Consider the following 16,427-nt stretch of genomic DNA (forward strand, 5'->3'; position numbering starts at 1 on the left):
CAGTTTGCCAATTTCTGCCGTGTGTTCTATCAATTAAAATGTATAGATTGCAACTGTTGTTTGTAAATGTTTACAATAAAAAAAAATCCCATCATTTGATGAGTTGCTAGACGGATGGGAGTTTGTCCCAAAAATAGAAACTCTTGGGTCTTTTGGAATAATTTTTGTAGAAACATTTTACAATATCTAAGAAAAATAAATATAGTACAACGGTCCGGTCCACTGGTAAGCTCTTGTTGGACTACCAAGTTGAAAAAATAGCTCAAGACACAAAGTTCCTTTGTCATCCAAGCAGAAGGCACCTTGAAGTTGTTCACCTGACTTTGCCAATTGCCAATACCATCGCAGGGCAGTAATGCTTGATGAATTCAGTGCAATCCCCAGTTTCCATTTCTGCAATGGACAAAAAAAAGGACAAATTGAAGCCAGACTAACAATCAAAAGCCAATCCTAACACTTACAATATACAATTTTCCATCCTCCCTAGATCAGGATGCTGTATTTACAATGCCGGTTACTCTGCCTTCCTATTAGCCATAAACCAGCTATTTTACGGTCCTCCTTGTACTTCTGTTTGATTAGCAGAACTTGTAGCTCGCTACCTTCTTCGATATATCCTTCCTTGAGCATCATCCATGATAATATTTTGGAGGCCAAGAGGGAAATCGACAGGCCACAACACTACATCACTTCCCCTAAGAACCATCTTAGAGAGATAATCAGCTGCTCTATTAGTTTCGCGCCATGTGTGAGAAACTCGAGACTCATCAAACTTCTTGAGAAGTGCCCAAATATTCTTCAAACAGTTGTGTGCCTTTGCACCATAACCCTGCTCTCTGTTGATGGTTTTCACAACACTCATTGAGTCAGACTCAACCCAAATTACCTTGATACCAAGACTCAAGGCAAGAACAAGACCTCTCCATATTGCCCATAGTTCAACGAAGAAAATATCATCTTGATAAGCTTTAGAGACAAAAGCACATACTGGATCGCCCTTATGGTCACGGAGCAAACCACCGAAACCAATATGCTCTCCATCTATGGATCCATCGGTGTTTAATTTTGTCCATCCAAACACTGGCTTTCTCCATTTGCACAATATGATTGATCTGGCAGCTGGGTTTAGGAATTTACCCCATCTTCCAAAATTAACCTTTGCAATTTGGTTGAGGCTGCCAAGCAAAATAATGCTACTGGTTCTTTTCAACCTAGAGCTAGAAGAAGACTTGTCAATGGCCCTTGTTTCCAGTTCATGCAATATTATTTCCTCTTCCTTGGCCTTGTGTTTTTTACCTTGGAGGTGCTTCTTTAAACATTTCTCACTGGAAGTGCTCACCATACAAAGAGAACAGCTCCACTCCTTCTGAAATTTTCTTGGACCAGTTGGCCGAGAGTTGTCATTGTTGTCATGACACGGCTCACAAGTTTCCTGAGCGAATGAATATTTATATCAAAAATGATGTCTTCTTTGTCGTTACCTAAATCAAAGTTGCCCAATACAAAGGGGCTTACATTATCTGACCACAAAAAAATGAAATCAAATATATGCCTTCCATACAAAGTACAAACAGAAGCTTCTACCAAACTTACTTGGCAACGGAAAGGTTCGTCATCAATTTCTGTATGAGGTATGTCAATGACGCTGCTCTGCTCAATGAAACTCTCCCTTGACATGCACAAGATATTCCATATTCTTGAATTCTCAGAAAACCAAGTTTGGAATAAATACTGGTAAATATAGGAAGCACCATCAAAGTAAGGTATCACCAAAATTACACACACCATGCCCTTGGCATAAGGCCAGAAAGGAAGCCTGTCATGGTAAAATAGCAAATTTAAAGCTACCGATACAAACTGTAATAATCTTAGTAGCTGTGCACATTCAGAAAAGAATCTGTGAAAACCCATGTATATACACAAGTAAACTGTCCAGCACAAGAACAAGTCGTATTGACTTTACTCGTCAGAAATGAAAACGCACTTCTTTCCTACAAACTTGCAATTGATTTAACTTATAATCTTATATGATGAGAAACAGAAGCCCCATTTATTGCAAGGAAGTTCCAAAATATCCAAATCTCATGGCATGAAACACTGAAAACCTTCCATGTGCATCCAAGGGTAAGGCAAACAAGCATGGTATCTAATGACTAATAATAATAACAACCATTTGGCAACAATGAGATTCAAACCATTCAGTCCAATCTCAAAATGTAGGTTGTCATATAAACTCAATTCAAGATGATTGACATGCTCATTAGCTGCGAAAATATGGGATCAAAATACAAAAAACAAACCCCAAAATTACCAATCCAAAATCTTTGAAATCGTAGATTCCACGATTCTGATCAGAGCAAACAGCACCCAGAAAGACAAACATTGCTGAGTTCTGGAGTAGGAACTGCTCTCCACTGCCCAGAATGAAGCATACCTTCCATAGAAGAAATTATTTAAAATCACGAAAACTATGAGAAGCAAATTCAAAATCTTAATGAAAATAAGAAATTAGCAATAATCGCATACGCAAATATTTGATAAATTAAATACTTACAATGGAAAAAGTAGAGTAAATGAAGGCCTGTAGATCAAGAACAATAGAGTAAACATCAAGAGAGACTTAAAACTACGTCACCCAGATCAAAAAACAACAGATGATAAACAAAATGACCCAAAAAGGGGAATGAGAAGCAAAACACAATTACCAGGAGAGAAAATCCAAAAGCTTGAACAGCGATCCCCAACTCATTACGCTCCTTGTATTTCTTCCTCCTTTTGCTTGCTATTAGATTAGACTTGCATACATAGACAGCCCAAAAGAGCACAAATTTTCTTCTTAAATCGGTCTTTTTGAGTTCTCAACTGTAAGTATGTTGGGTAACACAACGTTGGGAAGACCAGGAGTCAACACAACATTGGGACTGTCCGGTAAGTTTCGTAGAAACTAATTTCGGACTTTGCACACGCATGGTGTCTGGAACTCTGGTTATCGAATTGATTCCCTTTGTCAATGGAATATCGGAATTTGGTGTTGAAAAAGAGTGAAATAAATATCAGAATTATCTTTTTTAAAGTTCTTTTTACGGGTTTTTTTTTTTTTGGGTGATGCACAATAGTATGAACCTAGGTGGAGCTTCGAATTAGGAGGCACAAAGCTCCATCCGTCTCGCGTGAATGATCGAATTTATTCGAGTTTGGATTTTAGTTGTCTGAAATTTGAATTCAAACATAAAAATGTTGTCTCATTTAAAATTGAATCCAAATTTGATAATTCAGACAAATTATACATTACATATGAGTTTTTTTTTTTTTTAAATTTACTTTCATGGCCAGCCTCATATATTCCATATGTCAAAAATCCTTATAAATTTTATCTTACAATCGTTTTCTTATCTTTTTTATTTCAACATTCTATAATTATTGATTTGGGTTCTCCAAATATATCTTATCATGATTCAAAGTATAAAGAGATTGATTGGTGACATGATGATTGTTGCTTATCAAAAAATTTTTTTCTCAACTTGATTGTGGTGTCATTATTAACTTGTTTTGTATTTGGAATTATAAGACTTTATTTTAAAGTTCCATAGATTGTTTTAATTAATTGTAATTTTGTTTTAAGAAAAAAAGTATGTCAATTCATCCAATATTATATCAAAAAGGGGATGCCATTTGAACAAATTAGACAAATTAGATAACCCGAAATTAAATAAATCCGAGTTTGATCAATTAAATACGTTCTAAATCCAATCCAAGTTAGGATATGTATATATAGATATTTTGTAAACCTCTAATGTTGTCCAACCTGAAACTGATTTTGAATCAATTTTTTACCACCTCTACTTGGAATAAGTAGGTATAGAAAATTTTATAACTAATTGCCCGCGAGTAGTTGACAACTTGGATTAATGTTTTAGAGGGTTAAGAGATGAGAGTTAACAAGAGAGTAATAACTTCTCTTTTCTTTGTTTACAAGAAATATAGTTAAGTGGGTTGAGAGAGGGAAAAGTTTCCCCTTACTTAGGGTCTGCTTGAATTGGTATTTTAGAGTATTAAGCAAGGAGGGTTAAGAATTGAGGAGTAAACTTACTTTATTTGGTTTGTGGTAGAGATAGTAAAGTAAGATGAAGGAGGGAGGAAGTTTCTCCATGACAAAGAAGTTTTGGTTGTGATGGTGAAGTTGGTTGTGATAACTCTTTGCAAATGTAAGAGGTGAAGGTTCCTCTCCCACACACGGCGGTTTCAATGTTATTTCCAACACGAACTTTGTCCCAATCTCAACTGTCATGAAAGTGGAGCGGGATAGGTTGACTCCCCGAGTTTAGAGCTAACCCAGTTATCCGGTGGGTATGTTTGGATGGAGAATTCTCGGTTACCAAAAAAGAAAGAAAATTTTTCCACTTAACTCTCAAACTTAGCATTTTATAACTTTTGATGGTGTGTGTATATTTTTGTAACTCTCATCCCTTAAATATTCTTAAAAATCTCATTTAATCTTACCTTATATCCAACTAAGAGTGAGTAATGATAAAAATGAGTAATTTTTGTTTAATTTTACCAAACAGAATTCTTTTTAAAAAATTTCCGGTATAGGAAATTAGGAATAGGACAAGTCTAATCGCTAGTAGAGTAATAATCATCTGTTAAACAAACAAACATCATCTTCCTCCACAAGCCACGCCATTCATCTTCTGCTTCCCTTCTCCGTATCTGATGGCTTTTCCGCATACGTCGTCATTCTGCGCCCGTATCTCTCAATTACCACCTCTTCGAACCTGCATCATCGATGTATCAATGTCCTCCCGCCAAGACTCGAGACTCGGTTTACGCATACCTTCAAAACCCCAGTTCCCTGCGACCTGCAATGTCAGCCATGGAAGCACGCACATTCAGCGGAATTCACCAAGAAAGCCTAATTTCATAGTCGGTGCCTCAATTAACAACTCACCCTCATCTTCCAAAAAAAATCTCGTCCTGATAAATTCTGCAATCACCGTGACATTTGCAGTTGCCAGTCGCGTGCTGTACAAGCTCGCTCTCGTTCCCATGAAAGACTACCCGTTCTTTCTCGCTCAATTTACTACTTTCGGGTAAGTTTTTTGAATTGATTGATGATATTATGATTGGAATTGTTCTGTTTTAGATGTGATCCTTGTTGCATGAATTGCAGGTATGTGCTGATTTATTTTTCCATGTTGTATGTGCGATACCATGCGGGTTTAGTTACCGATGAAATGATTGCACTTCCGAAATCACCGTTTATGGCCATTGGGATTCTAGAGGCACTTGGAGTCGCAACTGGGATGGCGGCTGCAGGTATTCTTTGTGTGCTTTATTGAAATTGTAGGATGCTAGGCTAATCAACGATGGTTTCTATTTCAAGACTTTTGTGGGGATTATCTTTTCTACAAGATCCATGGCGTTGTATTTATTAGTTGCATAATATTCAATGTTCTGTTATTTCTATGCAGCCATGCTTCCCGGACCAGCAATACCCTTATTGAATCAGGTATTTTCTCAGTTATTTGTTACTTATTTATTTTATATTTTGGCTCCGTCATTACAGGCCTTCCATTCAATGTCTTTTGGAATTGATATGAATCCGGAATCTCAATTTCATTTTTCATGGGTTGTTTTGCAAAGAAGCTTTCCAAACATTATGTGGTTCCTTTCCCATAAGAAAATGCGTATGCCTTGGGCAACTCTTGATTATTGTCTTTGGCTAAGTAACTTAAATGATTTTGGCATGCCGTTGGGAAGCATGTTTCTTTGGAACTCTAACGAGAAGCATTAATTTATTATTTTAATGTCAAACCATAACGTGGATAGACGCATTCTTATTTTTTTCCTGGCGGAGTGATGTACTAATGGACTGAGGGCTTATTGAGCTATTGTCTGGCAATATTTCAGCTCCTCATGATGTTTATTTCTTCTTTTTTATCTGGTGCAGACATTTTTGATATGGCAGCTAGCTTTTTCTACTATTATCCTAGGGAGAAGATACGCTTTTAATCAACTTGCAGGCTGCTTACTTGTGGCTGGTGGTTTGGTGGTGGCCGTTGCAAGGTGCGTGGATATAATGATTTATCCCATGAGATTCCCCTTGTTTTTTAAGATATCAATTTTTACGAGTTTTCTTTGCCACCACTTTCGGGGGCCTATTAGTATGAATTGTATGGGCAGCATGGGTAACTATCTGAGTAAGGATCAGAAAAACTAAACAAGCCTAGACATCCTCATTGAATCTGAATTACTCTATTAGTATGTGTTCTGATTCCTATTTTTCTCCAACCTTGTTCCCTGCAATATGGTTTTGAGCTTTCATCGACCGCCTATCATAAATTGTTCACTTTTGCAGTTACATGGATTTCATGCCTTGCTTTGTCTAATGAATCTCGTGATCAGGTGTCCTTGCTATGTGCATAGCTTGTACCTGACTACTCATAAATTGCCTTGAATGGTGGCGAACTCAGTCTTCTTTGATGGAGAGGGAATTTTGTGCCTGGTAGTATCAAGTCCTTCCTAGATGCCACATATCGTTAGTTTGATATATGAAAGCACATTGAATTCTTATGTTAGGTGGGCTTGGACTAGTCTTTCGAATCTGAATCTACAAAGAGTAGCTCATAATTTTTTTTGAAACATGCATATGGGCATGTCTGTTTCCTCTTCACATGTATGACAAAGTATGTACTGAGAGTTACTTTGTACTCAAAATTTGCAGTGGGCCGAATGCTGGCCAGATGCTATCCGGTGTTGAGCTCGTATGGCCTGCAATAATGATAGCATCAAGTGCCTTTCAAGCTGGTGCATCGATAATCAAGGTGAATGCAGCAGAACTGTGGTCTTAGTAATAGTTGTCTCCTGCGTAAGCCAAATAATGATCTTATTCTTTCTTTAAACAGGAGTTTGTTTTTGTAAATTCTGCGAACCGCCTGAAGGTATCCTGTTTTATTACCGTCTCAAAAAGTAGCTGACCTTGTAATATCTTTTTATTTTCGTTAAGCTATCTTGTTAAACTTGAATTGTTGGATTTCTCTAAGCCATCATCATTGTTTATCTGCAGGGAAGATCACTCGACATATTTGTGGTCAATTCATTTGGATCGGGATTTCAGGTAGAAAAGAGGGTGCTAAATTTTTTTTTGATGTAGAAGAGGGAATGATTGTTAACAAAAGTTTGTTGATGCTCAGTTCGTGGAACTACTGCTAACCGTAATGACCCTACTGGAACCCCAATCCCATTGGTCTTTTTGACAAGGCCTACTAGCTGATAATGGTTTAACCTTTCGCTCTCTCGCTGAGATTCAAAAGCTATGATTATGCTGAGTAGTTGCTGCAGGGCCTTCTTATCTTACAATTTAGTAGGTGTTTTCATGATAAATAAAGCAAATTATTTGCAATTTATGGCCCATGCTTACTGGAATGTAAGTTTTGAACCCCCCCCCCCCTCTCTCTCTATCTTCCACCCCCGCGCTTGCATATGCACATATGACTTAATAGTAAATGATTAGCTCTGAGTTTTTCATTGGCAAGTTCGTAAAAATGTTTTTCTTCTTCCACTTTCAATAAATTAATTGACTTGCTTTTGTCACACAAATTGAATCTTATTTTTTGTTGCCAATTTTTATTTATAAAGCATCAGACCTCATTGTAAACTGGCCTAGCTGCTTTTGTCTTACTTCAGTTAAGTATCTTGCTTTATTGAAATTTCATGAAACAATTACGTATTTAGTTTACTCTTTTCTTTATCTGCATGCATCAAGTATAATAATTATGCTACTGGCCTCCTTTGGCCTGGTGGTGGTGTTGAATGTCTTTCCACCCAAATCATGGGTAAGGGTGAGGGAAGAAGAGAGAAAGCAAGAAGTGTAATAGTTATGCTAAGCTGCTCTTGATTATTTGAGCTAATGTGACATGACTTGCATCTGACATTAGGTGGTTCATTATGTTCACCTATTGTATTCTGTATTCACTTGATACTCATTTGCTGGAAGCTTTAGGAATGTAACATCTACATCCTAGTGTTGAACTCTAACATTATTTGTTGACATGTAGGCTCTTTTTGTTCTTCTCTTTCTTCCTTTATTGTCAAACTTAAAAGGTATACCCTTTGCTCAACTTCCATTATATCTCAGAAGTGGCTCCGGTTGCTTTATAAATATTGGAGGCAGAGCACCAGGTAAGCACGAATATCTTGGTGGAAATAGATTCTAGATGTCTTACCATATTTGCCTTTTACTGATATGAATTTGGGGTTTTCAAATCTTGTGATACGGTGACAAAATCTTTTGTGTAACGACTCATTAAAGACATGACGACAACTAGGACACCTGCAGTATATGTAAAATTAATGTATTATGAAAACAGGTCTGCGGTATTGGGAATTTGGCTTGAAATGATTAATCCTCACCCTTTCCTTGCTCATATGTTGTTTTCCCAACATTTGACCGCATGAACCAAAGTCAAATCTACTTTACATCCCCAGCGTGGATTCTCTTTTAAGGGATGTATGGTAAGGGTCTTTGAAGTTGACAGTCTGAAGTAGGAGATCTTCTGAGATTTCAGATTTCTGATCCTATTAGTATTGTTTGCTGGCTATATATCCAGACTTGCAAAAAACCAATGTTAACCTTTTAAACCTCTGGACTTGAAGAGTGGATATGAACTCCGAAATAAAAAAAGAACCTGTTTTGTTTGCAAATCTACGTTTGAACTTTTATTGGTCCATTCGTGAAGCATATCGACTTTTCATGATTTGCTTTTATAGTGTTTGCCCTGTGTGTGTGTACTCATAGGTATGTGTATGTATGTTACTTATAGGTATACCGTATATGTGTGGATGTGTCTTATAGCATTATGTTGACAAAACAGCTCGATTAGAGTTTCCTATGGAATTAGTTAAGTATAATTTAGAGATCATGTGTGCTTCATTTTGCGTTTATGCTTCAGATATAGTTAAATCCTTCTTTAAGTTATTGTCTCATAATATGCTTACACTTCAGGTTGTGATGGGGCTCCACTCCTTCCACTGCTTTATATAACTACAAATATAGCATTCAACATATCACTGCTCAATCTGGTGAAAATCTCCTCTGCAGTTGTTTCTTCTCTTGCTGTATTGCTGTCAGGTCCTCTCTCTCTCTCTCTCTCTCTCTCCCATGCTCAAGAAATTTGTTGATGTGCCTTTTTTAAATTCTGCAGTGCCTATTTCGATATACGTGCTATCGCTTCCATTACCATATCTCCCCAAGGGTCCAAGTCTGAGCTCCTCCTTCCTATTAGGCTGTGTGATTCTTGTTTCAGGTCTGGTTTTATTCAATATACCTCAGCCCGCCAAGCAAGCTTCAAAATAGCTTAACCCCGCATCAATGCAATTTCGATTCTTTTCATTTCTTTCAGTGTATTATGCAAATGTAGATATTGAATTATCCCTCTGTTTATATGAACTGTTAAGCTTCTTGATATGCAATTTGGTTCTCTTATTATCCATGGAAATTTGATGATTTTTCTTTGTATTAATTTGGCATCTGCAAATGCGTATTTCCATTGTAATCATTTGGGTGATAGTTTAGTAGTGAGAAGATTCTAATTCGATTCCTTGCGGGAGTATTATCTTGTTGTCACGTGATCCGGGCTCGATGACTTGAGTTTAAGTCCATATTTGAAGTCCAAAGAACATTTTTGTATGATGTTATTCTCGGTAAAAAAGAAAGAAGTGTATTTCGATTGCCACTAAAATGGATTTATTGGTTATTGCCGATTGAAGGCAATGACATGTCTCGCTCGTAGGTTGCAATTTTTGCATAATTTTTAGTGACAAATACTAGGGAATATTTCACTTTTATAATAATACATTCATTAGCATAAAATAAATTTTTTTTAACAGGAAAATATGTTCTTGAATTGCCAAATGATGAAAGACATGAGAAATTTATTTTTTAATAAATAGCAGCCTGTGATAATTCTCCAGTTATCGAGAAATTTCTGAATATAAATCGCGAAAAGCACGAACTAAATAAAAAATTACCGTTGACAAAAATCATGCGTAGAGACCCAAAGGCCGAATCGCCGACCCCATGACATATCGGGAACGTGCCAATCACAGCTGAACAAAGCTATATTCCACAACAACGGTCATTAATTAATTACCAAAAAAAAGGAAAAAAAAAGTTACAATCCTACTAGTCGCGCTCTCTCTCTCATCAGCGAGTACCTCACGGATCGGATCTTGGCTTCATGTGTGTCGTACTCACTCCTCCCGATCACTTCGCTTCGACGACCCGGTCTGATCGGTTCACAAGCACATACTCAAATTTCAAGAATCATTAGGGTTTTCGTTAATCAATCTTCACACTCACATGAAGTCATGTGCAGAGAATTCTTTTCAATTGAGGAATTATACTTTTTGATCCAAAGATCGATCACTTTGAAGATATCAGTCTCAGGCGTCAATGGCAGCCTCACCTGTCAAGTTCCTCTTTGTTTTTTTGTTGCTCTCCATCATGTTATGGTTACTCTTCGTGTAAGTCCCTGGTATTCTCTTTTCATGCACTTTCGCATTTATATGTATTTCCTTGCGTCAAATTTGGTGAGATTATTTATGGTCCATGATTTTGCTTGTGTTTTAAGAAAAGGAAGGGCAATGCAGGTGTAATGTTTTGTAATTTTTATGTGGCGGTTGATATTGTAATAAAAGAGTCGACAAAAGCATTAAATCCTCATGAGAAGCTGCGTAATGTTACCCTTCTTGTGTGTGAATTTGTATGTATATACATTGTAAGGGCAGCTACTGCTGCCACCAAGGGGTTTTGCTAGGGTTAAAATGTAGGCAGATGTGCGCTAAATTGGGAAGAGGTTCTGTGTGATGTAACCCAAGATGCACATGTTCTATTGGAACAACCTTTCAGTGCCAATAAAGAACAATTTGATGTCTAACTATTCACATGCTAGATTTTACATGATACATAAACTAAGTGAAAAAGGAGAGGAAATAATTGGTAAAACATTGATGAAATCCAATTAAGACTTAGTAGCTTAAAGAACTGGATGGTCGTAGAAGAGCAACATGGCAACACAACTAATATAAGTATAGAGAATAGTACTTTTGATCTCAGTAATAGAATGCTCCACTCGTATAAATAATGTTGGCCCAAGTCATGCACATGCCTTGGACATTTCTAAATGTCAAAACCTTCCAACCCCCAGGGGATCCTCAGTGTCTATTCTACTAACAATCCATTCTAGATAACAAAAATGATCCTTGAATTACTTTGGCTGATAATGGAACAAATGATTACATGTTTCCCCATTTCTCTTACACATATATCGTCAATCGTAATCAAAAGATTCCTTTAACTCTAAACCCGATGCTGCTTTTATTATTGAATGTGTAACTAAAAGGCCATTAGCCAAAAGAAAAGGCTGGGGTAGGAACCTCATCCTGTTACAAGGAAACTGATTGGCAATGCTTTAACGTAAGTATTGGCATCCATTGTTATTGAAGTCAAGCAATGTGGATTGATTTTAGTTGATAAAGATGCATCTCTTTTTCAGATTTGCTTCCAGGTTAGTGGCTTGGATTTTAAGTCGTCTAGTGGGTGCATCTGTTGCATTTCGTGTTGGTGGATGGAAATGCCTAAGGGATGTGGTGGTGAACTTCAAAAAGGTACTTATCTTGTGCCACTACTTAGTCTTTTTCGCATGTTCTTAGTTAGAATATGTCACTTTTTTCTTATGCCCTAAAGTATGATCATGATCTGGTGGCTTTGCAACTTGCAGGGTGCTGTTGAGTCTATAAGTATAGGTGAAGTTAAACTAAGCTTACGGCAGTCATTGGTCAAACTTGGGGTTGGTTTCATTTCCAGGGATCCCAAGCTGCAGGTAGTAATATGTGACATAGAAGTTGTACTCAGACCTTCAAAGAAAAGCACACAGAAGTCTAAAACACGCAGACCCCGCACTTCAGGCCGAGGAAAGTGGATGGTTGTGGCTAATATAGCAAGATTTTTGTCAGTTTCTGTTACAGATTTGGTTGTTAAGGTATGGGATGTTCCAATAAGTTGTATATTTTAGTTTGTCCAGTGATCACATTGCTTTAATAATCACACATTGTTTTGTCAGCTTCTTTGGTATTTTTGTTTCAATTTTTACTGGCTATCTGCATAAAAAATTGTCAGGCAAAGAAGCTGATCAATTAATTGGATTTTTCATGAATGATTATGCCACTCTATCATTTGCTTTCTGGATAAATATGCTTAATGTGCGTGTGCGAGAGAAATAAAGGAAGAGAGCACATCCATTCCATGATTCTCTTGACTTTCTTTTTGGTTTTCAAAGTTCTCATTCAAGAACTGTCTTTTCAGGCCATTATCTTTTCCCTTATTCGTCGTTTTCTGTATCAGAATTAGTTAAATGTGCTTGTGGTGCTACAAGTTTCTGTGGGGAAACTTGTTGATTGATGACTGGGAATTAGCATTTTTTACGGTTGTTAAAAGAAATTTAAAAAGTTAGTTTTTGCTGGGTCTCCCAACGAAGCTACATGATTTGTTGGTGCTGGTCTGGAAGCTGTCCATTAAAAGATTGAGTGTACCTGTGGTATACTCTACTTGTTAGTCTTAACCAGGGTAGACACGTGATGTCAGTGAGTGGTTTGTCAATTATGAGAGATCCCCATGTATGTGTTGTTTAAATTAAGGTCAAAAGTTTTATAAAGCCTTCTCATTTTTGTTAGTGATAGTGTGATACATTATCTTTGCCCATCTCTTCCTTTTTTTTCTTTCTTTCTTTATATGTGTATTACCAAACACATCTAACTAATCAATGCCCTCTTGAGAAATTGCAGACACGAAAAGCTACTGTTGAAATTAAAGAACTGAAAGTAGATATATCTAAAGATGTTGGATCGAAGCCTGATCTTCTTGTTAAGCTACATATAACTCCCATTTTTGTTCACATTGGCGAACCACGAGTCAGTTCTGAACATTCATCCTCCTTTAATAGTGGAGGATGTATCTCTTCAGGCCAAACGTCCTGTGCTATGATTGAAAGTTCTGCTGCTGCTTTTAATTGTGAAGAATTTTCCCTCTGTTGTGAATTTGGGCATGACAGGTAATTTCCCCCAGTATATATTTATATACATTGATGTTGGCTTGTGTTGGTACATTATGTTGACTAATTGCGGAAAATCGGGGTTAGGATTGTTGATTGATGTTGTAGTCCTACATTGCTTTGCGCTTCTTGCTTGCATCTCGCTTTCCTCACCCTGGTCTTCTTGTAGTTCTTGCAATGTTCAGACACACAATGTAGCCTCCTTGTAATATTTACGTTGTACCCCCTTGATGCTTTCTTTTTCAAATGATATTTATCAACTCAAACAAAAACTGCGTGCTGGATTATTTTCTTAATTTGACCTTGTTTCTTTTGAGTTAGGGAAGTTGGTGTGATTATCCAGGATGTGGACATGACTAGTGGAGAGGTTACTGTTACCTTGAATGAGGAGATGTTTGCAAAGAAGACTCCATCAGATGCTTTTTCTCATGCAGATAAAGTCATGGGGTTACCTCCTGATTTCGTGGCTGCTAAGGAGTCAAACAAGAAGCAAGCAGGGCTTGTTGCTCTTTCTAAGCATTCTTCTTTAATGCCAGAAAAGGTTGGTACTACTTGGTAGTGCTGGAATTTGCTGCCAATATCTTTTAACTTATGCTTTCTTTGCTCCATCTTTCGTAGCTGGCCAGGTACTCTTTTATGTTGGCAAGAATTTATGGTGTTGCAATGGGATAGTTAGATGACATAATTTCTCCATCTATTTCTGCCTAGTGAAGAGCATTTTGTTCTCTTAAGTTCTTCCAAAATTTTAATGGACAGTGTTTCCATCAAAATAAATTTTTGTTAGACAGTGTTTGGATGGGCAGTTTTATCCTATTGTGGATAAATTGAGGGGAGAAGACATTGCCATAAATGTTCAATACATTTTTTGAAAGGATTGTATATACCTACAAAAATGGCGCCCATGGCTGGCTCGTTCATTTTTGTATTCCAGTGAAGAGCGGATGATGTATTTTACTATTTTAGTCAAATTATTGTTGGAAAGAAACAAGATTCTTTTCTGAGAAACTATCTGAGTTATACAAGTTCATGGACAATTGCCAATTGGCACCCCATGAAAATTCTGGCTGTAAAGTTGTAGCAACAATCTCTTTGAAGTTCTTAGTCTTGATGTAATCTAGTTTCTTGATTTTTTTTTTGTTTTCTCTATGTACTCTTCTTCTTTGGGTTGCACTCACTTATTGCCCCTTAACAAAATTCTCTTTTGCATTCTACAAAAAATTATTTTAATAAAACCTCAAATAACCTTTTGTTTTCTGATTGTAATAAAACCTCTAATTGGAAAATGTAGCTTGGACATGAATGTTGTGTATATTCTTGTTTGCATGAATGTGTATGCTTGCTTACATATTAACTTGCTTGTGCACGTTAAGGATTTTGAGGTTTCCAATCTGAAAATAGTTTGAATTTTGATCCTTTCACCTGCACTATATTCTTTCTCCTATTCTTAGTATGTAATGGTAATAGCCGGGAACTTATGTTCCTAACAATAATTTTTTACTGCGATTGTAATGATCGTGCTAGCAGACTAGAAAATGGTTTCAATAGGTAATGGCATAAACTCATTTTGTCCTATTGGATTCATTAAAATTAAATCATTTGCTTTTAGCTGAGGATAATTTTCTAGTTGACTTGGACATACCGGATTTTTCGTAGCATGTTTCCTGATTGTGTTTTTTCTTGGGTTTAACACACTGCTAAGAAGTTTGTACCTGGAGAAAGGGGGAAAAGAGAGATGCTTTTGTATAGTCTGTCACGCCTAAAGCTTAAACATTAGTCATACAAGGATGCAAGCATGGTACGTTCAATATTATCATGCTGTATGCGTGTGTTTAAAGTGTTGGCTTCTTTTAGCATTTTTGGTTTTATCCATCCTAGTGGCATATTATCTGATTCTGTTTAACTTCTCTGTAAAGTTTCCTTGTCATCTTTTCCACGTATTTGCAAAGTATATTTGTTTTGCCACATTAACTGCATAGATTGTATTCTTCTCAGAGTATTATCGGCCATCATTTCTTATTTTTGTTGCAACGTTGATACTTATGCATGCTTTGAATCACTCTCTGTCACAAAAAAATATGGCGTGAATATGTCACTGCATATGTATTTGCATATTTGCCTAAATTTTGACCTCTTACTCTTCCGTGATAGGTTTCATTCAATTTGCCAAAACTGGATGTGAGGTTTGTACATCGAGAACATAACCTCGTTGTGGAAAACAACATCATGGGCATTCAGTTGAAAAGCATCAAATCACGGTCCATGGAAGACATGGGAGACAATACCCGTCTTGATGTTCAAATAGATTTCAGTGAGATACATGTATGTATGTGGAGTTGTTTTTGAAGCTTCTTTGCTGTTGTAATTATCCAATCGTCATAGCTTGGTCTTTTAGTGACGGCTTGTTTCTTCCATTACATTTCAGCTTCTTAGAGAAGTTGGCACTTCTGTTTTGGAGATTCTGAAAGTCAATGCTGTTTTCTCTGTCTATATCCCAATCCAGGTATGTCCTATGCATTAATTCGTTATAGCTTGGTATCTTTGCCAAGTTGATAGCATTTCTCTATATTTCTTCTATTGCAGGTACAATTAAAGCATTTATATCGCTTATTCTTAATTCCCTGCCGTCTTTATCACAGTACATTTCCTTCAATAATCAATATGGTTTCCCTGCACCTATGGTCTTGACTGACATAATATTTGATTGACATTATATAATAGATGGATTTTGACTATTCAGCTTGCACCTTGTACAGGGATCACCAGTTAGCTTAGCGGTTGACCACACCACTTCGTCCAAAGTTTCAAATCCTACCCCCGACACCCAAAAGTGCTTACCTAAAAGAGGGAAAAAAAGTTCCTACTACATTCTCCAAGGATTATAGGGAGTTTTTTTGGCTAACTTTGGATTGATAACCTACTAAGTATAATCCTTTCGGTTGTCTTACTGTTCAGTTTCCATTCTTCCCTCCCCCTCCCTGTTGGTTTTCTTGTATGCCCCTGTTGTTCTTTATTAGTTCTCTTTTGCTTTATTTTTTTACGTAAGGAAAAAAGTGAAAGTTGCATTATTACTTCTAAGTGACCTAACCATAATTGCATTGACCTAGAATTGAGAGTGGCAAAGATGTTATCCTTTGATGATATAAAGGTATTTGTTTGAGCATCTTTTCTTCCCCTCTTTGTAATTTGTTTGGGTTGCGCCTCCTGGCGCTTGAATAAAATCTTTTTTCCATTAAAAAAAAAAGAAGATATAAAGGTATCCCTTAATGTGGCTCAAATCGAAATCAACTGGGGTTATTTAAGTTATAGTTTTGTTACTTT

At 36.8% G+C, this 16,427-nt stretch overlaps 3 protein-coding genes across 9 annotated transcripts in view; 2 read left to right on the forward strand and 1 right to left on the reverse strand.

Annotated features, from left to right (window-relative positions):
* Positions 1 to 130: 130 nt before the first annotated feature.
* On the reverse strand, positions 131 to 3,056 carry LOC120009954. 2 transcript variants are annotated; one of them, XR_005470772.1, is made up of 6 exons: positions 2,706 to 3,056; positions 2,555 to 2,581; positions 2,312 to 2,434; positions 1,594 to 1,816; positions 507 to 1,432; positions 131 to 393 (listed from the first exon to the last, which is right to left on the reverse strand). XR_005470772.1 is itself a non-coding variant. In XM_038860691.1 (6 exons), the coding sequence occupies exons 1-6, from the start codon at positions 2,747 to 2,749 to the stop codon at positions 369 to 371; spliced, it is 1,272 nt and encodes a 423-aa protein (XP_038716619.1). In that variant the 5' UTR covers positions 2,750 to 3,056; the 3' UTR covers positions 131 to 368. The 2 variants fall into 2 exon arrangements, 1 of the variants encoding a protein (XP_038716619.1); XM_038860691.1 differs by having other exon boundaries at positions 603 to 1,432.
* A 1,581-nt stretch (positions 3,057 to 4,637) lies between these two features.
* LOC120008496 (protein CLT2, chloroplastic-like) lies at positions 4,638 to 9,489 on the forward strand. 2 transcript variants are annotated; one of them, XM_038858838.1, is made up of 10 exons: positions 4,638 to 5,090; positions 5,171 to 5,316; positions 5,472 to 5,509; positions 5,951 to 6,066; positions 6,725 to 6,824; positions 6,906 to 6,941; positions 7,067 to 7,117; positions 8,058 to 8,181; positions 9,005 to 9,081; positions 9,204 to 9,489. In XM_038858838.1, the coding sequence occupies exons 1-10, from the start codon at positions 4,714 to 4,716 to the stop codon at positions 9,264 to 9,266; spliced, it is 1,128 nt and encodes a 375-aa protein (XP_038714766.1). In that variant the 5' UTR covers positions 4,638 to 4,713; the 3' UTR covers positions 9,267 to 9,489. The 2 variants fall into 2 exon arrangements, with proteins under 2 accessions (XP_038714766.1, XP_038714765.1); XM_038858837.1 differs by having other exon boundaries at positions 4,640 to 5,090; positions 9,005 to 9,130.
* Positions 9,490 to 10,148: 659 nt separating this feature from the next.
* LOC120008494 (protein SABRE) overlaps positions 10,149 to 16,427 on the forward strand; it is a 29,957-nt gene continuing 23,678 nt past the window's right edge. For 3 of the 5 annotated variants that reach the window (XM_038858833.1, XM_038858835.1, XM_038858834.1), the window contains exons 1-7: positions 10,152 to 10,524; positions 11,556 to 11,667; positions 11,781 to 12,041; positions 12,844 to 13,109; positions 13,431 to 13,650; positions 15,258 to 15,428; positions 15,532 to 15,609. In XM_038858833.1, coding sequence (XP_038714761.1) covers positions 10,454 to 10,524; positions 11,556 to 11,667; positions 11,781 to 12,041; positions 12,844 to 13,109; positions 13,431 to 13,650; positions 15,258 to 15,428; positions 15,532 to 15,609 — 1,179 coding nt within the window. In that variant the 5' untranslated portion in view covers positions 10,152 to 10,453. Of the gene's footprint in view, positions 10,525 to 11,555; positions 11,668 to 11,780; positions 12,042 to 12,843; positions 13,110 to 13,430; positions 13,651 to 15,257; positions 15,429 to 15,531; positions 15,610 to 16,427 lie in introns of those variants that run through there. The other 2 variants (XR_005470521.1, XM_038858836.1) reach the window with 2 other exon arrangements.

Source organism: Tripterygium wilfordii, chromosome 11 (genome assembly GCF_013401445.1).
Source record: "Tripterygium wilfordii isolate XIE 37 chromosome 11, ASM1340144v1, whole genome shotgun sequence".
Lineage (NCBI taxonomy): Eukaryota > Viridiplantae > Streptophyta > Magnoliopsida > Celastrales > Celastraceae > Tripterygium > Tripterygium wilfordii.